Here is a 26,718-nt window from a genome sequence, read left to right as displayed (position 1 = left end):
CACAGTTCTGGAGGGTAAACCCCAACCCAATTAGAAGAAAATGCAGAAGATATGCAAAGAGGCACCATATTTTTACTTCAGAAATCCTATTTCCTCTTAAAGGGAGAACAGGGTGAGCCTGCCACTGCTGCGGCAAACCTGGAAGTGAAATTTGCCGAGCAAAGTGGGACAGTTGAAGTCTTTTTATTTTCCCCTCTCATTTTCCACAATGGTCTTTTGGTTTACAGCTCTTAAGAGCTGTAACTCTTACAACCCTGCTTCTGGCTGAACTGTGGGAACAAGTCAGTGACTTTATGTTTCTGCAGAGCTGTGCGCTCTTTTCCAAGCAGTTTGCCAGACACAGCTCTGGGAGGTTTTCCCCCATCAAAGGGCCTCTAGGCCTGACTTGAATGTGGGTGATTCAAGCTAACAAAGAGGTTGAAACACAGCGTGATTGTGATTACAGTCATTAGGAGATTCAAAGTTAAATCTCTAAAGTTATGACCGCTTTGACCTGAATTTCCATGATTGTGCTTTGGCTTTTTGTTGTGTGGTCTTATTTCAGTGTATGATGATAGGTACTCTACTACGTGTTCCTCAGTATTGTTGCAGGTTATTAAAGTGTCCCACATTTGGCTTGCTCTTTATTCTCCTAGGATTTTAGTGATAATTTAAAAATCTGTAGTGCTAATACATTTTATGAGAGTTACAGAAAAGACCGGGCTGTGGCCCTTTGAATGTAGTTACATTTCAGCTAATAAAATACATGCTTATAGAAACACACACACAAAATATTAGACAAATAGAAATATGGACACTTTCATTAGGCACGCTGTACCCAAAAGACCATTATATATACTTATAAGATTTATATTAAGGAAAGGTATAATTAGGTATTGGCGCTTGTTTGGAACAGACATTTCTGTGAAATTAGTCTTTAATGGTGCCTATGGTCTTTTAGAGTGTATTACCCCTCGGGATGTGCACGTAGGCATTCGCTACAAGTTGCACATGCATACCAAGGGTGGAACTAGGCTGTTTCTATAGAGACTCTACACCTACCTTGCATGTCTTCCCTACACCAGTTAGTTTTAAGCATAACAGTGGAAATATAGAAAGTTTTGCATTACTTGTGAGCCCCATGATAATTCATATCTGTTGGGGTTTTTGTGATTGGTGGATTATGAAATACAAAATGTATCTCTTTTATGGAATATGACCCTGATTCTTTGAGCCACAGCCATTGATGAGTAAAAACCAAGATCAATTCTGTGGGGATCTGGTAAGGAAAGAGGTCACTTAAGCCTCTCAGAGATATCTCAGAGCACCTCAGAACTATTTCCATCTTGCAAAAGATTTAATTACCATATCCGATGATCCAGAAAGAAAATGCCAGATTAGTACAAGTAGTTTTACTGTCACTGGAAAAGAAAACACAGCTAAATTGTCATCAGATCTAGCTTAACTTGATCTGTTCTAAAATGGACTTGAAGTTGCACATTTCTTTGCTTCTAGGAGGTGTCAGATAATGCTCGTTAGTCTAGAAAAAAATGCACATGAGTTACAGGACTGGAATGCAGCAAATGTGGAAGTGAATGTCCTTGCATTGCTCGGTAACTTGGACTTAAGTTTAGCTTAGTTCTCATTTGCCAAGTCTCTTTCCCACAGCATTGTGCCCCATTTTTAGCGGAGTTTGGACCTGAACCATTGACAAGTAGCAGTTGTGGGGAATGGTATTGATTTAATAACCTTTTGTGAAATCCCTTTTGGGTTCTTCAAGTGAAATTTAACTCTTTAGATTTTGATAAGCTTTATTGGATTCTTAATTTCTAAAATTTTAAATATTCTAATATATTTTCTCTTTTAAAGTGCCTTTCTTGCCAGTTTCCTTCCATAATAGATAAATTTAGGTCTGCTATGAAATAAATTATTTGTCTGACCTTGTTCCTCTACAAAATATAATAAATTGCCACACTTCAACTTCAGAATTAGAGAAGTGACCTTTCTGATGCCATATTCTTGTCATTTTTAAAAACATTGTATTTTGGAACAGGATTTTTAGAGGAAAACAAATCATGCCGGGTCCGATGGACGTGAAGAGAGGCAAGGCTGCCACTGCTCCGTGTCCCCAAGTCCAAGCAGTAGCAAGGCTGAAGATGCATTCCCAGCAGGCACATGTACACAAGGTGCATGTATACGCTCCGTGTATACATACATGCATACATACATACATGGCTGGTCACACAGATCCTGGACAGACACTCAGAGCACTCACGTGAACACAGACATCACCAACAGCCTCATCTGGCCGAGCAGGTTGGAGGACCACTATTGAGAATATATATGTATCCGTATACACACAGTGAATCCCTCCAGCAGCTGGTCTCAGACACTCAGTCTGACCAGTAGCTGCCCCTGGATCCCAGTCTCCCCAGTTACTGGCATCTGGACGTACGGACCCCCAGGGCTGCCCTGCTCCATTTGCTGGTGCAGATCATCACCCACATGCACGCACACACAGGGTTGGCTGGGACTCCCCTAGCCTCATAGCCAACCCCCATGCTCTCACCCACAGAGACACAGGGCACTTTCACGCCCGGAACGGGTCCTTGGGACCCACTCAACCCCCTGGTCCCAGGACATTTCACCAGTTCGTCTGGCTTGATCGTTGCTAGTGATCACACTCACTCACACACCTGCGCTCACTCCAGTTGCTGGCACCATGAACACGGATCCTCCAACCTGAGGTCTGACCCCCATTGCTGCACACACAAGTGCATACGCACGTATGCACACACACAGCGGAGAATGGAGAGCTGTCACCCAGGGAAGAGTTAGAAAGGAATTTAATCTGACGGTAGGACAGACTGTGCAGAGCAGGGCCAGACAAGCGTACTGACCAGCCAACCATTTACACTCAACTGTGCCTTTTTATTTTCTTCTTTCTCTATTTTAAGATAAATAAATCCTACAAGGTCTCTTTGTTGGACTTTCTACTTCCTCCTTTTCTGCATGACCTTTTTCATCCTCACACCCAAGTTTAGACTTGGGTCATCTTTGAGATGTTGGAACTAAAAAGGTTGTGTCTTTGGTATTGGTATATCAACAAATAATTGGGTTTTTTCCCTTCAGCAGTCAAAAAAATACAAAAAAAGCTGGGTATGAACAAAAATAAAATTTTGAAAGCTTTTGCTTTAAGTTGAAACAAAACTTTTTATCTGACCTACAACAACATTGCTTTATTCAACGTCTATAATGAAAGTAAAAGACAGTGAGAAGGTTGATCCAGGTTTGAAACCAAATATCTGACCCAGGCCTTCTGTCCCTCAGAACAGTACTGTAGCCACCAGGCTACAAGATATTTTGGGGTTTATCTCCCTTCCAAAGTGTTAACCTGAAGCATTTAAATATTCACTGAGATAAGAAGACTGACACAATAATTTATTGGCTAGGTGATTTGTAAAACTGAGCAACTATATTAATATTTAATCCTCATTCTGTGAAAGAGACTGTCATCATCCAATGGGGCTGATGACAGTTCACCCCAAACTGCCTTATGTTACGGTGGATGAGAATTCTTCACAATTCTTCCCTCAGAAGATGGAGGGACTGGGAAACTATTTCTTGTATATCACACTTAATGTAACTAACAACGGCGAGGCTATTGGATAAAAATATGATAATGTCTTTATTTTTATGGATGTAGCCCCATGCCACCAGAATTTCTAGAAGAAATTTAGTGAATTTGATGAAAATATTGTTCGGAATCAACAACAATAGAGAAAATAATGTTCCATCTCATTTCTTGAAGTCACGTGTAAACATGTTTTGGATCTCTTCTGCCAGATGGGAGTTCTAGTTCTACTTCAACTTATGTCTCAAAACCCACTCACTCAAACATATCGAAAGCATTTTTAGGGAACCACAGACTGATGAAAGGGTATCTTCTCTACAAAGAAAATAGGTCTATACATCCAGTGCTATTTCTCCTTACCTCCAATTTCCACACTACTTTCTCATTTCTCATATCTAAGAATGTAAAAAAAGTAGTGAGGGAATGAATGCTCAAATGAGTTGTCTGCAATTTGGGTCTTTTCTACTCTAATTGATATGAAGCCAATGAAAAATATTTGAAAGTGTTTCGTGCCATCCTTCCAGCGTAATTCAATAAATTGCAAATCTATTTCCTCACAAAAAGAATATGTGGTGAACTTGTGAGTTTAACCAGAATTCTGCTTATTCTGGCCTGCATTTACAGATTTGGCTGCTGCCTGCACTGTTCATCTGAAAATGGAAGGATTGGATTCCCTCTGTGCATTATAGCAGGAGAATGACTTGTACTCAAAGTTTGAGAACAAGTCCTAAGGATATATTCGCCTATCGTTCTGCAAGAAAGACTCTCCTTGATATCAATAAAAGCTCTGTGTTTTCATCACAAGTGGAAGAGGACAAAGGAGTAATTTATATTCTAGTCCTTAATTTGCTCACATGCCTGTTCGGTCATTTTGTAATATGTGCCCTCAACTTGTAACTTTTATCTTTGCAGAGTTCCCTCTGGAACTCTGCTCTAAGAGGGCCTGGTTCTATGCTGCTCTTTTCCTGAGGGGAAGATTCAAATACGATAATTCTTTTGTATAGTTTGCCCTTTTCAGTAAAAGGGTGCCATAAAATATTTGAACTAAATTTCAGATGTCCATGCCAAGAAGGCACTTGGGTTTGTGGTGGAAAGGGTCTGAAAGGACAGGGAAATTGCTTTCCCTTCTGCCTGACTTTTCCTTAAGCACTGCAGTAGCTTCTTAGAGTAACTTTCTATCCTGCAGTTTAGTCTCTCTTTTGTCTTGTAGATCTTACAATCAGAAACAAGTGCATTAATTATATTTGGAGACAATCGTGCAGTTTTTCTGTCAAAACCAAGAGTAGAATAACTAATGTTATTCTACTCTGTTAAGAGCACTAATAGGCCACATTTGATTAAATGTACTGAATTATTAAGAACTTATTTTACAGAACTGACTATGCAAGTACAGTCATAACAGGATACAAGAATACAGTCGTAACGGGATGCAAGAATGGGAATCTTCCGACAGCAGTGTCAAAAGCTTTGTTTAAGTTGAAGTAATGGACATCTGCTGCTCTCCCTTCATCCATAAATGCAGACATTTTATCCTAGAATGCAATTAATTTACAAGACCATGATTAGCAAGGCATAAATTAAGGGTCAAATATTGTTATCAATTCAGGTTTGGTCTACCCTACTGACACTTAGGGAAGAGGAAGATCTGCTGGAGCCTATTGTCATAAAAGTCGCATCAGTAAGTCCAACTGAAACATGAGTAGATTGAGTAGGAAGCTCTACATTGGTTCCAGGGATCAGGTCTGTTGAAGTAAGCTCTGATGTCATGGAAAGTCAAGGTTTTGTAGATACACATTGAGAGCAGGTTTAGGTTAACTTGACCTGCACATTCTAATTCCTCAGAATCTTCACCTTGTTTTCCCCTTCTGCTTGACGGCAGCATTTCCAGATGAAGCTATACATTTGTGCCCATGTTTTGGTCAGACACTTTAAAATATAAACTTACTAAAAATAAAAAAAAAAACATAGTGCCTAAATCCTGGGTCATTCTAGGTTGAGGAGCATTGAGGAGCAATGTAAGGACACTTAGAGTATTATCTTAATGTAGCTCTGGAATAGTGCCATGACTTTGTAGTTTATGTACTGAGGTAGGGATCACATGCCAAGCATTGATATTTTTAGTTGTCTAAAATAATTTTAAATTAGTTTAGTCCAGATTTTCAGTTAAATTATATTAATATATACTCTGAATCTTCTTTCTTCTTATCTTTAGAATTACCTTTCCTTTTTCCTGGGTCATATTGCATGAGTTCAGATTAATACAGAACTTCATGAGAATTGCACAAAAGAGCAGAATACCTCCTTAAAGTAAATTAATAGATACATTCTGAAAAAATATGTCCTGTACTTTCAGTTTCAATCTAAGATATTATTTTCTTATTTATTTTACACAGTGGTGTTTCCAATTGTGATTTGTTTGTCTTTAATTATTTGAAAGTGGAGGTCAGTATGCTGAGAGTAGAGTTACTGACTTTCATATAGTGAAAAGTATGTAATAAAGAATAGAGATATTTGGGGACCCATTGAAGTCATCGGTAAACGTCCCATTTACCAGATAGGTTCAATAGTATTTCACAAAACATATCCAGCTTCTAAAAACTTTTTCAGATTATCAGGAGCCATATTTGACAAATATCATTATTAGAAAATGAATTGCTTTTGGAATGCATAGACATGCTGAAGAAGGTATGTTAGAATTTGGATTTGCCTGTTATTTTCTAAGGAGAGCAGTAGAAGGTCTATTTACAATTTTTTTAGGAAGACTGCACAAAGGACTAATATAGTATGGGATACAGTGCTCACATAAACTGTTAATCATTTTCCAGGTCATGTTTCTTTGATTATGAGAATGTAGAAGCATTTTAGCTGTGCGAAATACTTTGACGTATTTTGTTTAATTCTTTGAGATATTAGATTAAAAAAAAAAAGTCTTTAAATCCTTTTTTTTTGTTGTTTTCACACAGAAGAAAGATGATATTTTTTTTAAGTTATAAAAAATAAAAACTAAGCAAACCTTGGCTATAAAAGTAGTACAGGAATCTTATCTGTAGAAATTTGAATCTTGCATCATGGCTGGCTGAAAATCTGCCTTTACTAAGTAAAGATAAATTTTAAACTTCAAACTGTTTATATAATCAACTCCGTTACATTTTCAGGAAATCAGAATTTTTGTCTCTGAACATTTTACTTTTTATCACGAGTATGTCTAATATTACTGATTAGGGAAGAACAGGTTTTTGAATAATTTTAACAACATATGTGATTGGCAATAACAATTATGCAGTAATTCTAGTATTTAGTGGTGCTTGCCATAGATTTTGGGGGTCATAAATTATCATCTTCTACCTTTGTGTAGTATAGACAGTGAATGTTCCGCCTGAGTAAACATTGGAGAATTTTTAGGAGTATCTGTGAATCTAGTTTTTAGATTTGAAGAAATCCAGGTAAGGAAAAAATTGGGAAGGAAAGATTTTGGAAATCCAGATCTGAGGCTCTTAGCTCATCCCTGGCTTTCTAGATTTCTGGTACATCACAGCTAGAGGGAAACCGGAATAATTCACTAAGGAAGTGTTGGCTGAGCTGAGAGTTTTGGAACTTGGGACTGAACATTGCAGTCTCCATGCCTCTAGCAAGAAATTCAGATACCCTGACAATTGTAACAAGAATGATCATTTTCAAGACTGCCTACCAGCAAGGGAAGAAAATGCTGAACTACCTCCCCTTGAGGGAGCAAAAATCGCCATTTGTCCTGGAAAGGAGCCTAAAGCTCTGGATCCTTCACAGTTGGCAGCCCTGAGGAAGCCCATATGGTAGATTTGTGAGCATATCTAGAGATAGGGAGAGCAGTGCTGATTGTGAAACTTTTGGGAGCTTAGTCTGAGCTAAGTCTATACTGAGTCAAATAGCCTTAAATCTATATACTGTAAAAACCTGAAATCTCCAACAGGGTATCGGGCAAGCTAACAGAAAAATAGGTAAGGTCTTGATGAAAACTTGCCCTCTACTGTTAGAAGTTACTGACCATATCCGAATACCTCAATGGTTTTCTGGAAAATTAATACAGCCTTAAAGGTTGTGCAGCTACGGATCACATTCTGCCCTTCAGCTACAGCAGTGCAGAAATTGCTTGTGCTCATCTGGCCGTCCAGGCCCTGTTATTGCCTTACAGATTATGATCTTTAGTCTTTCAAGCATGGCCCACATTCTTCGTTCATAGATACAGGACCTTGGAATTGGCATGTTCTTCAGATGAGTCAAATCTGCCAAACGACTCAGGCCAGTATATGTCACTGGCCTGTCTCCAACATAGTTTATCACTCCATTAATTTCTGTGTTATCTGCATATTTCAGTAGCATATAATCTTCCAGAGTACTGGTGAAGACGCTGAATGTTATAGGGCTAGAACATGTACCTGTGGGACCTGTGGGATTATAGTAGAAAGGCTCTTATTAAATACATTTTTTTTTTAATTTTTACAGTTATTTTTGTAAAGAAAATAATTTTTTTTTTTTTTCTGGAGAAATATTTGTTAACCATTATAAATATGCTGATTTTATGAAGTGCTTATTTTATTGTCTGAGTGTTCAGTAAAGAGAAAGGAAAATGTTTAAAAGGTGTCTAAGTATATGGTCTCCTAACATGTCTACCTTTATCGATAAACTTTAAAGTATCCTCAGAGAGCAGTTTCAAGTGGTTTTGACTACAGATTTTCCACGATAAAGTGTTGACTGGTGCTAATTACATTGTTGTCTAGTATCCCATATCAGCTTTTATATGATGTTGCTAAGGGTCAACGTCAGGGAGATTAACTTAGTGAGTGAGCCACACTGTCCTCTCAGCACCTTCTATATGATGTTGCTAAGGGTCAACGTCAGGGAGATTAACTTAGGGAGTGAGCCACACTGTCCTCTCAGCACCTTTTATATGATGTTGCTAAGGGTCAACGTCAGGGAGATTAACTTAGTGAGTGAGCCACACTGTCCTCTCAGCACTTAGGAAAAATTAGTTTAAATAATTACAAGTACAATATTGTCAGATTTTTTATTTCCAGTTCTCCAGCATTTCCCAAGTGTCCCAGGATTGTTGCATATCAACCACAATGTCTGGGAGAACTAGCAGGCTATGTTAATTTGGCGGGGGGGGGTGGGGTGTAAATTTTGTCAGGGACTTTGATTTTAAAATAAGAAATAGCTGCTTTTATTACTTACAAAAAATTCTTGATGGTTATTAATACTAGCTTCTAATTATCTCCAAATAATAAAACATTTGTTTTCTTCCAAATATATTTAAGTAATTTCTTATTATTGCCATGTTTCCTATTCAACATTTGGTTTTCACTGATATTTTTAGTTTTCCTGGTTGATAGTTCATGTTTACTAGTAAACTGATGTATATGTGTATACGTGCACATGAATTATTTTTTAATCCTCATGAGACACAAGTTGGTTTTTCTAAGTGTTGGATTGTTGAGGAGGCATTACTACCTTTGTCTTTTTGGGTTTTTGTTGGGTTTTTTTCTTTTTTTTATTGGTGAATCCTTCTGATGTGTTATGAAGTTTTTTTTAACATTTAATGAAGTATTTTTCAACTGCTCCTAATCATAGTCATTTAAGTTAAAAGATTTTCTTCTATTCAGTTTGTCTAATGCTTATTTCCAGCTTTTGCGTACTGACACTTTTAAAGCCTCTTGTGTTTGCATGTGTGTGTGTGTGTTAGTTACTGGGATCAAATTCTGTACATTAAGACATAGCAAGTCTTAGTCGCATGCACACAGGTGACTACATAGGGCTTTTTTTTTTCATTTCTATCCAGAAAATTGAGATTTAGTATAGAATTTCCTTCAGCTGGTTAAATCATTTCTTGCATGAGAAATTTATCAGATAGATAAAATTTTTAGAAATCAAGGATACTCCTGTGGTTACGGCATTCATCTGACAGCCCGTAAGAATCCTTTAAGGCAACAGAGATTTTTTTCCTTTCCATTTTTTTTCAAAACAAAAGAAACCAGTCAACCTGTTTAGTGTACTATTTGGGTATCTTCAACATACCTTCCAATATAACAGACCATCTCTTGTACCCCGTCTTGTGATTTATTAGTTAGAGCATATATATATATATAACTGTTCAGAGTCTTGTTTTGCTAAATCTTCGATAAAACTAATGCACGTAATGGTGAACCAGAGTTGCTAGCTCTGCCTCTCTCTGCCCATCATCCCTAAGTAAGGCGTATCTAATACTTTGATTATGTTTAATTATGATTTACCAGGCTTAATTTCTACCATGACTTTTTTTTTGTCTTCTCCGAATTAAGAACTTAGACCTTTCCATTTTCATGTCTGTAGCTTCTCTTTGTAGCCAGGTTAAGAATTTCTTCTCTTCCTACTCCTTGTACCTTGCCCTTTGCTTTCATACATAATCTTTGAGGTGTCTCCTCTTAGATGCCAGGCTAAAACTAACTCTAGCCAGCCTGTCCTCGATCCAGTCTTCTGGAACAGTGACTCAGTATTCTGCAGAACTGTAATGTAAAGGTCATGAATACAGTAGGACTACTGAGATGAACTCCTTGTGAGTCACTAAGGTACACATTTCCCTTTTCTGCATGTGAAAATGGTGAGGAAGTCCATGTTTTTTGTGAGATCAATGGCCACGGGAGCAGATTCTGTTCCTGGCCATGGAAATGCCAGGGGTGCGTCTGGGGACTGCTATGGTAGGCTGGCAGGTGACCGTCCTTTCACAGAACCGGTGTGTGTCTCGTAGAATTTCAGTAAATTGCTTGCTCCCAGCACCCAACGTTGAGTATGTGGAGGGATGGAGGCTGAAGGTTTGACATGACAGACAAAGTCTTGAAGATCTGTGAGCATATACAGAAAGTCAAAGCAAGATTCCATTGGCTAAACACAGACACCTACCATTGTTTGGTGTGTCCTAGCACATCCAAGGCACACATTGCCATGTATGACAGAGATGTAGGTCACAGACAAAGGCAGGTAGATCCGTGCCTTCCTGGAGAAGCAGCAGGCTGCGTGGGATACACAACAAAATTTAAAGTAACAGTGTCTGCAGTTTTTAAAATCTTTTTTCATTTTGACCTGCTTCTGGATCTGGAATGTGTGGATTCTATAGGGGCTTTTCCAGATCAGTGATTTCTTCTTTGACTGTCAGTGTAGTTACACAGCATTCTTGAAGTGCTTACTTTGGTTTAAAAAGACAGGCAAATCTGGTTTGTAGTTTGCCCCTTCTAAATTTACGCAGACTATCATAACAGCTTGGGCAGCATTTCCAGGTTAGGGTCATAATAGTTCTTTCAGCAGATTTTTCAGTGGTGACAAATGATGCTAGATAGTGTTTTCCAAACTTTTTAAAAAACATCCTAGGCTGAAAATCAAGTAACTCCACTTCTGATCTCCTGTCAAGTCCTTACGCATTGCAGGAGTTACAGAATAGCACAATGTACTGTTTCCTTATTAGTAAAATGAAAAGAATATCATCATCTAATGTGTAATTTGTTCCTTGTTGGTTACTTCCCACATCATTTGTGTTAAGGTACTGACCAAAGAAATCTCGGTGATTAAAGGGTTAACTGCAAGTCACTTGGACCTGTTCCCTTGTTTTTGCATGAGATATGTGACATTCTTACCAGATATCAATCCAAGGATATTACTATAAACCAGTGATTGATTTTTTTTCTGGGGGAACTGCAGCCCTATGGTCAATTTCTGTGCTTCCTGACCTTTACGATATCATCTCTATGTATGAACCACCGCAGATCCATCTTGCCATCCTGTTCTTCCCCATCTGAAGGAGCTGATGATACAGATACTGCACATATTTTCCCTGACACAGTCTCTCAAGATAGTTCAGTGCAATCTGCTTGTGTTGTACAAAATTGCAAACTCTAGCTAGCCTATGCAGTTTACATTTGAAAGTCTGGTGACAATAGTACATGGAGGATCAGAGGAAACCATGTGGCCCTGTGGTAGCTACTATAGATCAGTGTTTATGTATGATACTTTCCAGTCTGCAGCCCTGCCCCTGTCTGGTAAAGATTTAAGATTGCTGTATATTTATTACTGCATAGAGAGCTACATTGGATAGGCATGCTGTTGATAAAACGAAGGTAGAGATTTAGCCAAATGTAGCAAGTGAGCACATTCCTGAAACTTGAGAAACACATCTAAACAATGAAACACATTGGAAACTGTTGTAATCACTTACTAAATAACATGACATTTTTGCAGTTCTAATGATGACTCTTTATCTCCTTTTCTGTCATTATTCCTTTCTGTCTTTCCTACTGCAAAGTGTTTGGTTAGAAAGTGACCTGTGGTGTGCGACCCCTTGACTTTAGTGTTAAGTTGTATAGAAATCTGTTGAATCCTTGTTTCAAAATATATGTGAGTAATCGGGGTTTTATGTTAGAAATAGCCCTTCGAAGAGAGGAACCAGCACTTATTTGCACACAATTTGCTGTGAAAGCAGGGCATGCAAACGGACTGATTAAAGCAGAAATTACCACATTTTCTGTTTTTAAATAAACATAAAGATCCTAAAAATCCCCTGTAAGGTGGACTTTCCCTTACAGGATAAAATGGAATTAAAATACTGTCAATAAATTGTGTGAGACTGTATCAGTCTGTGCATTGATAGTCTGTGCATGCAGGATAAGAACATTGACTGCCTGCTAATCTATTCCCAGATGGAGGTGGATGCAGACGAGAAGCGCCATCGCACACGCTCCAAAGGTGTTCGAGGTACGTCTCTTGCTTCAGTAAATCACTCAAGGCCCCCGCTCAGGGTGACCTTCATCCTCCAGAATCTCTTTGCACGATTCATTCTGACCCTTGCTTTTACACAACCTTTCTGGTAATTTTCTGTAGAAGAGGGGTACTTGTAATAGATGATAAATTTTTATATATTTTCCATCTCTCTGCAGTTCCCGTGGAACCAGCCATACAAGAGCTGTTCAGGTTAGTGCTCTGAGTGTAAAATGTATCCCCATTAGCAATTTAGAAAATTCATGCCTTTTAATGGGTATAATGCACTTTCAAGTTCATTGGTGGTTTGCTCATGCCCTGCTGCACTGATGAAATTAATTCCCTTGAGACTTGCTAATAAAAAGCATCCCCTCTTTTTTTTTTCCCTTCAGTTATTTGATTTCTCTTTCTGTCTTTGTTGCCCTCCATCTCTGTAATACCTACTGCCTGCTTTTAGGATAATCTTTCTGCAGCACACCGGCACCTGTATAATTAATTCTCTCTCTTTTGCAGCTGTCCCACGCCTGGCTGTGATGGCAGTGGTCATGTTAGTGGCAAATATGCAAGGCACAGAAGGTAATATCTGTAATTTTTCATAATTTAGTGCAGAGATTTGGTAAACAAGTTAGCTGGCATGACCTTGATAAACCAAACAATGATAAAAATTAGCAATTAGACATTCCAGAATCACTTGGATTCACTTTTTTTTTTCCCCTGAATGTCACACAAAATCGAACTCACATTTTTGCTGAGGAAACGTGTTTTCATTGTCAGTTTTCTCTCGTTTTTTGCATATAGTTGTCTTGCTCATGTATTGCAAATTAAAATTTGGCCCTGCTGACATGTTGGTGCCAGTGTGACTTCTGTTGTTTAATGTATTTTATAACTGAACGAAAATGAGCTTCTGAACATTTTAAGTTCGATGATCAGGTTAGATTCAAAGGTCAAAGCCTAAGACAAATAAGTGATAATAAGCTTCAGGGTACAAATGTTATATTATAGTTATAAGCACCTTTACATCAGTTTCTAAACCATGATATGTGGAGAGATCTCCTTTACGAAAATGTTTTTAGCCGTCTATTGCTAATAACATATCAAGGTAACATATGTTACATATGCTACATGTGATTCAGATTAATTTAGAGCTCAGTCTTTATATTTCCGTGACTGCAATGTCAGTAGTGTTGTACACCTGTATAAACAGCATTCCTGTCCTGAATCATTTGTCCATGATTTGCTTGTGCAATATTTTGAAAATCTAACAGCTCTAGAATACATGAATTTTTCTCATGTGCTGTGCATTTCATTTAATATATTTTATACAGCAGCTTGTTGTAGGAGATAAAATGTCTGATGTTTTGGCCATCCCTCCTCTGAATAGAGAGAGGTGTTCAAATCAGTGTTAAATTCTCCTCAAACTGATAAGATTTTTTTTCATTACTGACTTTTCCAATTTTAAAGCACTTGTGTTTATAAGAGCACATATTTCACAGGAAATCTGATAACTGCTTTGTAATGAGGGCAATATGGGTTTTATGAATTAAATTGAGATTATAGATTTGTGGTTAAGGCGTTTATTTGAAACAGGAAAAGATACCAAACAGTGACATGTCAGTCCACTCAGTGCCACTCAGTCCACTCGTGCGTTTTTTCTTATCGGTGAATGAAGCTTAGGGACACGTCCAGAAAATACTTTCAAAATGAGATCAAGGTGATGTGCCTGATATTAAAATGCTTTTGAATTGCATTTAAGCAATATAAACCATAAAATAATTATATCCAAATTTCTTTTCCTAAAATTTTTTCACTCATAAAAGTGGTAACATTTTTGTGGTTATTTGAAGGATTTGGTTAGATTGGAAAGTTGATTTAGGAGAAGTAGCCCAAATAGTTCTTCTTAAATTCTTCTTAAATCATTCGTGTTAAATTCTTCTTAAATTCATTTCTGACTTTTGATTTCAAACCGTGGTTTTCTTTTGTCCATTTTCTTCCTGTAAATGCGAGCCTCACCAGTAATTAATGAATGGCACCAAATCCTTCTTTTCCCTCAGAAATTTCCTGAGCAGTCAACAGTTAAATGAGATGATTATAATGTCCTTTCTAGTTACAAGATTGTAACTACATGCATTTCTTTACACTTTATGGGATTCATGCAGATTTCAAAAATAAAAGTCTTGAGAGATACAGAAAGAAACTCTGTAGCTTAAAAAAAATATCTTTTTCTTCTGAATTGCTCTAACTTTGATCTATGTGTCTGTGGTTTTGTAAAATCACCCTATTGGGGGAGGGGGAAGGAATAGATGTGAGGTTTAGAAAGATTACATGCAGTTTTGAGACATTAATTCCATATTTTGCTTTCTTGACATGATTCTGGTATGTCAGTACACGAACAGACTGAATCTTAGAGCTGTTAATTAAATGAAATTTGGGGCGGATGCGCAAAGAATAAAAATTGGAAATACATCAAAAGTTCCTTTTTTTCTACTGGCTAAGGAATTTGTGGGTTTTTTATGTTTTCTTGCCACCCTGATTGCCAATCCACTAATCGAAATATATTTAAGCAATATATGTGTAAAAACACAAAGTTCTTTGTTGGGGTTTACAACATACATATCTATTTTCTAAAAGAGCTGTGATTTTTTTTTATCTAGTCCAACTAACACATAGTAATTTTAAGTTTTTGAAAGAATATTGAAGGAATTTATCTTTTTCTTTTTTTTTATTTTTCTATTTTGGTGGGTAAGACCCTCAAACATTTCTTCCAAGGAAATCAGACTGTCTTAAAAATTTGATGTGTTCAGGGAATTGCATATCTCAGCTGATGCCTAACTCAATTCCATTTAGACCTACAGAGCATTTTAATGAGGTTAAGACCTTTACATTCACAATACCAGACCGGCTCATTACTAGGAATAAAATGTATTTGCTTCCACTAGATGTAGTCAGAGCTCTCCAGAATTCTATTTCTTCTATAACATCTTGAAGTCTCTGGAATTTTGTTGGTTTTTTTTTTTTTTTCATTGTAAATTCATGCTTGAAATACCAACATGACAGTGAAAGCCATGTTCAGGTAGTACATTAAATCTGAACTGAAATCAACAGATCCTTTAAAATTTTCAGACAGATTCAGGGGCTAAAATGTTCTGCTGATAAAATATGAGGCAGAAGTTAAAGTTTTATCATACGTTTTGTACCCCAATTGTATTTTTAATTATGAAAGAGCTGCAATGCTAGGTTTAGCTAGGGAAACAAGCAGGCCTTGTACGTCATTGATATTTCCTCTGAGATGTATCAAAACACAAGACTGGTACTAGTCAGGGTAACAGTGGTAACGGTAACAGCTTGTTGTATCATTTCCATCTTTTTGATTTTTCCTTTGTGTCAAACCTTAGTTTGAAGCGAAACCTTGCGTGACTGACTTGGTACTTTGCTCTCAGCTCTTAAGTTTAGTGCTTAATTGTAGCTTGCTAGTTGGGGATGCTAATGGGTAGCTAAGATGGACAGGCTGCGCTGCAGGGCGCTTTAGGGCAGGACGCCAGGATCTCTAAAATTAACTCAGAGAAATCACCTTTCTCCGGTGAGTGTATAGAAAGTTCAGAAAGATTAGCATCCCAGTTCGGGCACTGAGGGTAAGCACCCAAAGTGAGGTGGTGTGCCTGCCTCCATCAGAGCAGACTCATCTCTCTTTTTTTGTATTTTAGTAATACCTAGAAACCTATCATAGACCCTCCATTGCTGTCTGTGTTGCACAGCATGAGGCAGTGCCTAGGTGTTAGAGTTTACACAGATAGGACTTCAGTACCTGTTGTTTATGTTTCCAGGCACCTGAGGCCAACTCAGCTACTCACAGATCACGCAGTTAAAGAAATGCATGTATCTTTGCAGCATCAGGTCCTGAAAAATAAAAAGAAAGACAATGCTTGTGAAAGATCTAAAAACAAAACCAAAACCAAAACACAAGCAATAGACAAGTTCAGATAGTGGTGGAGACAAGAAAAGAATTCAAATCTGAGGAGTGAAATCCAGACCCTTTGCCTGGACCATGCTCCTGATGCTGTTTATTTTATTCACTTGGTAGCTCTTCACGTCTACTGCGGATAGCAGCGTAATAATGAACAGTACTCTTACACGTTCAGAGCTGTGAATTAATTTTGAACAATAAGCTTGGACCAGATCCTTGAATACTTTTAGCTGTGAACAATCCATCTGGGTATATAGCAGTTACTCAAACCGCACCAGGAGAGCGTTCCCAGAGCTGTGTTTTCAGGATGTCTGTCGGCTAAGCGTCTGAAGAAAAACATAGATTTGAGTGTTCTTTCATTGCAATTAGTAGGAACTTTGCCAGTTTCATTACTCAACGTTAAAGATGATAGGATTCACATTCCACGTATACAAATAGAAATGTAAAAGCGAGTCCACTTTCTGAGCGAAGTTTTGCAGGTGCAAATCCCATAGTTACTCTAGCGTAGCTGAGCGCAAACTGGCCTATGTTGTGTACTGAGTAGATGTGAATGACAGTTTTAGAAATACTACACCCTACTGTGTTGCTATGCATTTAGCATTTTCTTTGAAACACACCATATACCAAATAGACGTCTATGGTTTGCCATGTAAATAGTTATGTAGACACATCATAAAAATCCTAACTAGATTACATTAAAAAATACTGATTACATGCAGCAGTCTATTTTAAAAGCTTCTTAACATCATAGTTTAATTTTTTTCTCGAGTAACAAAAGCAATTAGATTCTGTAATGGATTAATCACTTGCCAAATATCACATGCTTCAGAATAAAACACATTCTAACAAATAAGAGCCCTAAAAAGAATCTTAAACTGGTAGAGTGGCACTATGTATATTAATTTAGAATTTTTTTCATGCATATATCAGTGTGTATTTGAAAGCAGGTAAAGCCGTTGTATAGAAATTAAAGCAAAACACAATCTTAGTCTGAAACAATATGTTTTAAATTTCAGTGAAGGGTGAGTTAAGGCCAAATGATAAACCCTTCGGATTTAAAATGGAAATACTGATAGAGCTCTCGCTATATCGTGAATTTCAATTTGAATGCTGAAAATAAGAATTCCGATGAAATATACCAACTTAAACATTTCATCTACCGAGGAATTTTGCATGCCTTTTCTTCAGTTCGTATTGAATTTGAAGGGATTTTTTCTTTCATTAATCACTGATGCAATATCTTGCAAAAAGAAGTGAGTCTCAAAAATGAAGAGGGATTATAAAGTAGTGTTTGGATCTATAATGTGTGAATTGTTCCCAACCTTATAAAATATACTGCATTTTAATTTTCCACCAAATTTCTTGATATTAATTGGTTCTTTGTTGCTTTACCAGGCTGCCTCTATTTCTATTACATTATACAGATAGAATTGTTTTGACCGTCTTTTAATTTTTAGGCATGAGATTTGTCACTTCATACAACAGATTTATTTGGATTTATGAATACCATAGAGTTTAGCATTGCTGTTTTGATTAGGAAAAGCCCCACGTACCCTTGTATTGCCTTGGCATTATATACTGTAGGTTAGTCGTCTATATTTTAGAACAGAATGAGTGAAATAATTCAGGCTCCCAAACTTCAAAATTAAAAGACTCAAATGTCTCTCTCTTATTAGAAAATTATTGAATTTCTGTGGCTTGTTGTGCCATATTTCTTATTCAGATTTTTCCATTTCATATACCTTTTCACCCACCAGTTTGATTGCCATGGCTGCAGCCGTGGGTGAATAATTGCCTGTCTTCACAGGAGCATGTTCTGGAGCTAAAGTCGAGTGCTTGCTTCCTGATGTATGCCTCATTTGGATTCTGCCGACAGCCTAGGGGCTGTATTATTCATGCCTTGACAGATAGCACTCACTAAAAGCATTGGAACAGGGCCAGGTACTGGCAGAGAGATAGTGGAGCATTGCAACTTGCAACTGAGAGGAGCATCTATAATACAAAAAAGAGAAATCCTCATACCTCCCTTTCACTGGTCTCACTTTGATGGAGAATTCATTTGCATCAAAATAAAATACCCTAAAAATAAATGCATTTTTTCTAAATCACGCTTGAAAGTTTAACACAATTTTCCACATTTAATTGCAAAGCTGATTTTAATTAGTAAGGCCCTGCATGTGAAAAATGAAGATTCACTTGGGTGAGTGTAACACATTGCAGTGTCTGCTGAATGCTCTAATTAATGTATGGCTGCTGTACAACAGGGTGCACTGTGGGATATTTATGAAAAATTCTGTGCACGCAGCCAGTCTATCTGTATTTTAGTTCTTGAATCCACAAGAATAAATAACTTTTCTCCCTTTATTCTTTATGAGACATCATTGTGCATGCCATCACTCCATCCATAAACTTTATGGCGTGCCTGTCCTTTTTACTATTTGTCAACGATATTATAAATCAGAAGCCAGGTCGTACATATTTTAACATTCATTTGATAGCAGAGCATGGTTGCACGCTGTGCAGAACCCGAGGTCCACTGATGCGTTTATGTTAAAGCCTAACCACAGAACAGTGAGGTCCTTATTGTTGCTTGCTTTTATGATACTGTGAAAAATCCCACTGAATGCTGGACGTATAGACAAATGTGTATTCATTTCTGTCTAAGCTGATAGCCTTTATTATAGTGTTAAATAACGATAAAATGATTCACTGGGTATTTACGTGAGGAAAAACCGTACTCTGACGCTATCTGTGCAATTTAATTCTTTTTCATTTAATTGTATATTTGCTGAAGATTTTGGTAAGTGTGGTAAATACCAAAAATAATATTATAAATCTATTTTATATAAAGTAATCCACCATTCAGGGTTTGTAAAAATGTTAATAAATGAAGCTTCACTCCTTTGTTAAATCCAGCTAAGGAGAAATAAGTAAGTAAGTAAATAAATAAAAAAAATAAGTGAAAGAGCATAGGGATTTTCAAACAGAACACTGCAAACAATAAATAAATGTGCTGACAGAGAATCCATAATGTATTAGAGGTCTGTATTGGCTGCTGTCTGGATTCAGCAATATATCCTTTGTCTGATTGTTGATTAATGATTAGAAAGGTGCAAAGTTGGGTCTGAAACGTCAACCAAATATACACCAGCAATTGGCGTGTGGCTCTGCATGCTAGTGGCCATTGTCTAGAGGTGACTACACAAAGGAACCACAGTTCAGTTCCTCCTACCACCATCTGGATTGAGGATAGAAATTTCAGTGGCAGCAAGTTGCAGGATCTGCGTGTGCCAGGAGTACTAGCCTAATAAAGCCAGGGGGAGGAGGTGGGGGATAAAATCAGAGGCAGGAGCACGCAGAGTGCCGACCCAATGGTGCAGCAACAGCAAACAGCAGATTTGGGATGCCCTTTCTGCAGTGGGTCCCCAGGCTTGTACGTTGCTGAAATTATATGCTCATTTTCTTTCAAATGGGAGATCCTGGGCATATTTCTCATGCAGCAGTCCACTTACAGCCACAGTGTTTTCTGTGGAAGGATCTGTCTGGAGGTGTTGCCATCAGCCACAGAATAAATGAAAACCATGCAGAATGTATGGGAAAGAATATTTAACCAAAAAAAAAAAAAAGGAATAGAACATCCAGTAATAGTGAATAGAGCATCCAGTAATAGTGGATAGAGACTTTTGCCAACAAGATCCTGGAATAGCTATACACATTTCTCCTTTGCCTATGGGAAATTTGGTTGGTTGGCCTGTTAGCTTTGCCGAGAACATTGTGTTCTCTTAGGAGAGAAATAAATTGTTTGAGGTTGAATAATTTATGCTTTTCATGGTGGAAAAAAGGACCTACAGAGTTGACTCACACATGATGAACAAGACATTTCATCTCCCCATGCCTTGGTTTCCCCACTTGTAAACAGAAAGAGAATTTCAGGCATCTTAAGATGTAAAGATAGAATTATATATGGAGGATTATTACAAACACGGGGCCCAAAATTGTGTCTCTGATATTTATCTGGTATTTAAATAAAGATCTGTTAAATGACCCTTGATGTCAATGGAAGTCTAACCTTACATTTCAGTGCTTTTTGGATCAAAACATTTTTCTGGAGGACAGAGCAAAATTGATCTGTAATGACAAGACAATTTTGCATTTAGAGTCAACTCTAGTTCCCCTATTTCATATTTTGTGAGTTAGCTATTTCTACAACATTTCTGTAAAAATAGTGATTATGACGTTTAAAAAGCTGGGAGTATTTAAGACATCTGTTTATTAATGTGTATTTTAGTGATAATGCAGTCATAGTTTTTAGCCTTACCCTAAACCAGAAAAACCATAAGCCACATCATTGTGCAGTGGGTTTAGGGTTATTACGGAGCTGCCTGCATCCTCCTACCAACAGTTCTCCTGAGCAGCAGCAAAGCAAGCTACTGTATGTGCAGTTGAAAAGTCGCCTGTGGGTTGGAGCATTCCAAGTCAGGGCTTTGGAGACAGGAGAATTTACTGGTGAATACTAGCAGCTGGATAGACAGGGAACCCCATCTTATTCCTTGCTCCAGTGTCCACACCAGCACAAATAACACAGACAACTTTGAAAAAGTTTTATTCATAGGTGGGCACCCATGCTATCAGAGAATAGCGTTGCCACGCATCTTAGTCTCCACCTCAGTGAAAATTATCTGAACCCTACTAGAATCATCAAAAAAAGAGGCAGGGGAAATCACATAAGTAAAAAATAAAGTTATGGTTATCTTTTTCTTTCAAATATTCATATTTTATGACATCAGGCACCCTAAGTATTACCTGGGCTAGCAAAAGAATATGAAGAAAACAACAAAACAACTCAGACTGAAGGAACCAGAAACCAAGGTCCATCTGCCTTCTGCGTGTTCTAAATCACTAGGCTACGCTAGCAGAAAAATCCACATAGATGTATATGTAGAAGTAGGAGAGAAATGAGGCACAAAAAAGTAAAGTGAGAAAACAAAAATAAGGGTTTAGGAAAAAAGGGAAAAAAGAATAGTTTGGTGGGTTGGGGTTTTTTTCCAAAGAAAATTCACTATGATATGTCTTTAAAGACTTACATTGAAATTTTTCAATAAGTTGAGACAGCCCTTTCAAAGACATCACTTCTTATTAGTGGTTGGTATGAAGTACTTGCTTCTAGTGGTGTCAGCTCAGGACAAGGAAAGGAGAGGTACTCCTGAGCCATCTTTGATGACAATAATAAATCTAAATAAATACATCCACAGTACAGAATCAAATGCCCAGGGGATAAATAGCTCCTGAAGACATCCTCAGGACTATACAGCTTAGGACATTGTAAATGGTGATAACTTCAACCAGCTGAGTGGACCTACCAAGTTAGTTTCCTGGCTACTCACCTGAATCACCTTCCCAAGAAAATCTTGAACTTTACTGATTACATGAAAAGGGATTGCAGAACCTAATGTTCTCTCCTTATTTGCAAGAACCAGCAGCGCCACACTGTAAGTATGCATGGAAGAGTGGAGAAGGGGTATAATGCCTAAGAGAAAATATTCCTGCGATTCAAATAAGCCTGTGTCTTAAATCTGTGATTTATGATAAAATTTGTAATACGATAAAGCCAAATGAGACAGGACAGGATATGACTGGCTTTAAATGCCAATACCAGCCATTTAAAACAGCTTTTTTAAGTTCAGTTCCCTGGGGCCGGGACAGATTTCTCTGCCATCAATTTTTTTGTTTAATGTAATGAGCAGGCCAGTAAATTGCGTGAACAAGCACTGAATGAATGCTTTCTGTCCAACTGATAGTCATGAAAGAAATTCACCAATGATACGCACCTGCTACTGTTTTTCACCCTCATAATGTCTCCATGAGAAAATGTTACCTATACTTTGTGAACAGGGAATAAGTGTTCAGATTAAGGGCTTGAGGTAAAAACTGGCATGAATTCGACTTCTGCTTTAAGTCACACAGCCCAAAGTGTGGACCTTCATCATCCCTGCCTTCTTTTGTGTCTAACTCTGAAGTCAAAGTGGAACTGTACTTTTAACATTAAGCTTGTCCAAATCTCTAGTGTTCTGCCAGGAAACGTTTATTTGGACACCTTGATACCTATGTCATACTAAGTATGTGACATAGTACATCTCTAATCTCTTATCTGCTTGTTTCAGTGCAGCAAGTGTTTTTAAAGTCCTCCAATTTGTGATCTATACAAACATGGCACTCACACACTATTATTCTTTGTCAATAGGATTTAGGACACTTTTCTCCCATCTTCTGGGAACTTGCTTGATTATAAAGTTAAGATGTCAGGATTCTTGTATTCTCTTGTCTAGATCCGTTCCTATTTTATGGACAGTGATATATCTGAAAGGAAGATGGAGGGATATAATTTTGTAGCTTTGAGCAGTCAGTTGGAGAGAGTAGAACCCTATTTCCATTCCCAGCATTAGCACCTCATATAGAAGATAGAATTCAACACAGTAGCCTGAGCTGAATCCTTCAGCGGGAGCAAAGAACACGTAAATGGCTTCTTTTGCATGAAGTATTAGAGAAGCAGGCACTCTCAACCCAGATTACTGTAAAACCTCATGAGGAAGCAGTCTTTGGAGAGGTGTAAAATGAAGCTTCAGTTACCCCTGGCAAAAGAGGATATTAAACACTACTTTCTCGCACATTTCTGTATGTTCTAGGTTAGATAATGGCTGAGGCTGGGATCATGATTTCTCCTCTGACCATCTCCTAGTCAAAAGATTGAGTTTATCTCTGTTTCTTTAAGAAAAAAGAAGGCTTAAGGTGATTAACTCTCAGAGCGGAAATCCCCCACTACAGAAAATATCTTCCTCCAGTCCGGATTACAGCATCTAAATTCTGCTGTGTGTTAAGTGCCTACGTGTCCCTAGGTATTAGAAGAGGAGCAGACATGCCTCACTTGGATGTTAGAATTTCTCTGTGCAGCTATGCATAGAAACTGAGAGCTGTAATGCATTCGCTCCCTTGGTAAACTAGCAGTTCGTGACTCTCTGCTACCACACAAGAAATTTGCGTCACAGCCAGAAGTTGAGTCATGGCTCTGAATTCTACTCCAGTGCCTTTTGCTTTAGACCATCCTTCTTATATGAAAAGTTCATTTATACAAATATTAGCAAATGATTTCTTGTTGTTGAGTATTTTCAGGGACAATAAGAATAATGTGCTAGAATTAGTGATACAGTGTTTAATGTAGATCTTGCTTCGGCATGGTTTCTTCTAGGATGATCAATGAGGATTAATTATTTTGTTGGTTCTTAGTAACCATAAAGACTACTTCAGGAGAAGGGGATAAGCAAACAGTCTTCTCAAACAAGAGGATGTGTCATATATCGTGACATATATGATGAATGTTCTCTGACATGAGTCTTATAGATATTTGCATGTTGCTAGTCACCAAACAAAAAATCTGGTTTTGAAACCTGTTTCTTAGAGAATTCTCTGGATATCCCATACTTTGTGAAAGGAAGTAGAAGATACAAAGTCCCAACTAGATGGACGGCTGCTCTGTAGCCAATTTGTTATGGTAACTGTATTTTATGCTCATAAGGCTTTTTCAACTGTTCATTTCAAAACATTTCACGAATATTAACGCTGTAGCCACAGTGCATTTTGTGATGTTAAGTATTTGATTTCAAATGACATCGAAGGTCATATTGCTACACTCACAATAGCACATTGACTAACAAGACTGGCCATAGCAACTTTTTACCAGCGCACGTTTGTAGCGCATAGGAGTTTGGGGTGGAAAGTGAAAAAAAGAAAAAGATTGTTTATGTGTCTGAAAACTTCGGAATAAATCTGACAGAATGTGATTGCATGACTTCGAGCAGGGCTTTGGAATTAACGTTTCTGGTTCTTAAAACACACACACTTTGCTCTTCTTTTTAATTCCATGGGACATAAAGTATTGCCAGCTTTACAGTCCTCTCTCCCTTCCACAATGGCGAGCTAAGAATTTCTTTCAGTGCTACTGGCAAGGAAAGAGTACTACTTTCTGAGTCATAGTAGTGTCTCTGCAGCACCTAGGTGTTCCTTGGAAATACTGACACTCAGATCTGACGTGGCCTGGCTTTGCTTAGCTTGTGAGACCTAAAGAGATCTCAGAGAAGGACGGGCTCAGAAACTAAGTCAGAATTATAAAACAAATAGCATTTTAGAAAGAATTCAAATAAATTCTGATTGCTGTGTTAACTTCATATCTTAGCAGTCAAGCTTGCTCCTTACAGTTATGTTATTAAAAGGATGTAGGAGGAAGGACTGAACAGTTAAAATGGCATTGACTAAAAGCGGAAACACTTATTTAAAATGTCATCATTTAAGTAAAACTATGAAACAGAGAAAACATTTAATTTTTTCTATCGACTATAATTTTGATTGTTCATTGAAAATTATAACAGTCAGTCAGATTTACACATCACAATTTAGTGGACAGCTTGGGTAGAACCACAAAAGAACTATCATGGTTAGTTAATATTTGCTAGTAGCAATTTTATTTTTTTTTACTTTTTATGTATACTAGGAATTAAACTGATCTCTTCTGTAAGCAGGAATAGAATTTCGTTACTCTTATACCAGGGCAGTTTTTAATTATGTTGCTCTAAAAGTCTGTAAAACGAAGTTTCCAGGAAGAAAAATTTCTTTGCTGGCCTGAAAAGCAGAAATGATACCAAACTCCCTAATTTTTAAGCTGTAATGAAATTTAAAATCATCTCGTGCAGAGTTAGGAAATTTTCACCTACTGACTACATTACAATATAACTGCATGATAGTAGATAACTTGAAGTGACATCATATTTTGCAGTTATAAGCTTCAAAACCCTCTAGGTATTATGGACTCTAAAATGTCTTCTGGTACCTGGCCTTTGAGTTTAGTGCACTTACCTGTTAATTAGAGAATAAGAGAAAAATGTTTTCCATCATTAAATTTCTGCATCTGATCTTCAAAAAAAGCATTTAGTCACATAAACCAGAATATTAAGCACAAACTTCTAGAGCACAAATTAAGTAGAGCTTAGGTACTAAACTCCAAGAGAAGGATCCAACAAAAATCCTCGGTCTGTAGTTGATCAAACGGGTAATGGAAAACCTATTTATGTGTACCCAGAGGTGCTGCCAGCTTAGCTAAGCTGTGATGCTCGGTGCTTTCTACATGCCAGAACATTTGGGATTTGCAGACCACATGTACTTGTACCAGCATCCTCTGCCACAGTGAGCAGAGCAGGCATTCGCTGCTCGCACTAACACACAGGGACAGCACTGATTTCTATAGACAGTGTAGTAGTCACATCCCCTTTCACTGAAAAATTTTGTGATAGTGGTGCATCCTGGACCAGTGATGAGAATGCTACCTCAGGAAGCAACATGCTGCTTCAGTTTCTCAATCAGCCTGATTGAGCCTAAGCACACTGTTAATTAATTCCCAAGCCAGGACCATACCAAAAGGATGACAGGTGAAGACTGACTAGGATGAGACTGCCTTCTGTCATGGCTGTTGAAGCTGGGCCTGTGGACAGAAAGGAGCGTGAGGTTTTCTACGGAGAACAGAGAAAGAAAGAGAAAAGCTAGTTTGATGATTAAAGGATTCCTCTAGAGAAAGCAGATTTGGAGCCATAGCAGGTTGATTGGGTTCCAAACAAAAATAAAAGAAGGGGTCTTCCATTTTTTTGACAATTGTTTCAACCCGAATTGTTAAAAAAAAAGGCAAAGAACAGTACCGCACTGCCTGTATCAAAACAGAGACAATAAAGTAGCCACCCATACTACGGGCATGATTTTTGTACCTGCATCAGAAAGTGTCTTTTTGGATTATGAGTCATATTTTCAAGATGATGCCTAAGTCAGGGTTGCAAGTAGATGCAGACGTCAACAAGAAAGAGTGAGGTGATTTTGGAAGCATTCTTTTCGTGATACTTCCTATTTCTTAGCATAGATACACCACAGTCAACATGCTTGCTATAGTGACTCCCAGGTTTATATACCTATATATTACCATTGAGGGATTTATTCACTAAGGAACTTAGTCATCTAAACTTAAGTACTTTAAAGTTAAGTGTGCTGACATTTAATGTTGCCACAACTGTTCCCATTATAGATCTGTGCCCCAGATATATAGGGACCATTTTTAAAAGTGACTAACACATTGCTAAATGACTTTCAATGAGACATAAGCGTTAAGCATCGAATGCCTCAAACTATTCAAAAAATTTAAAGTAGTCTTTGAAGTAGCATACGCTTTCTAAAAAGTTGCCTTTCATCTTATAAAACTAAATAATCTGTTTCTCTTCTTGCCACCTTCCTGTTACACACTTGTCGTTCAAGCCATTTCCCAATTTTGGGACCCTTTGGTCCTTGGACAGTACATAATTCT

General features: G+C 37.7%; 1 protein-coding gene across 4 annotated transcripts in view; it reads left to right on the top strand.

The window, feature by feature from the left end:
- The first annotated feature begins 12,309 nt into the window (after positions 1 to 12,309).
- Positions 12,310 to 26,718, top strand: part of MYT1L (myelin transcription factor 1 like) — a 130,722-nt gene continuing 116,313 nt past the window's right edge. For all 4 annotated transcript variants that reach the window (XM_054195272.1, XM_054195271.1, XM_054195270.1 and 1 more), the window contains exons 1-3: positions 12,310 to 12,364; positions 12,547 to 12,580; positions 12,881 to 12,943. In XM_054195272.1, coding sequence (XP_054051247.1) covers positions 12,310 to 12,364; positions 12,547 to 12,580; positions 12,881 to 12,943 — 152 coding nt within the window. The remainder of the gene's footprint in view (positions 12,365 to 12,546; positions 12,581 to 12,880; positions 12,944 to 26,718) is intronic.

Source organism: Rissa tridactyla, chromosome 3 (assembly GCF_028500815.1).
Source record: "Rissa tridactyla isolate bRisTri1 chromosome 3, bRisTri1.patW.cur.20221130, whole genome shotgun sequence".
Taxonomy (NCBI): Eukaryota; Metazoa; Chordata; class Aves; order Charadriiformes; family Laridae; genus Rissa; species Rissa tridactyla.
The sequence above is the reverse complement of the archived record's forward strand: the minus strand, read 5'-3'. Positions and strand labels throughout refer to the sequence as shown.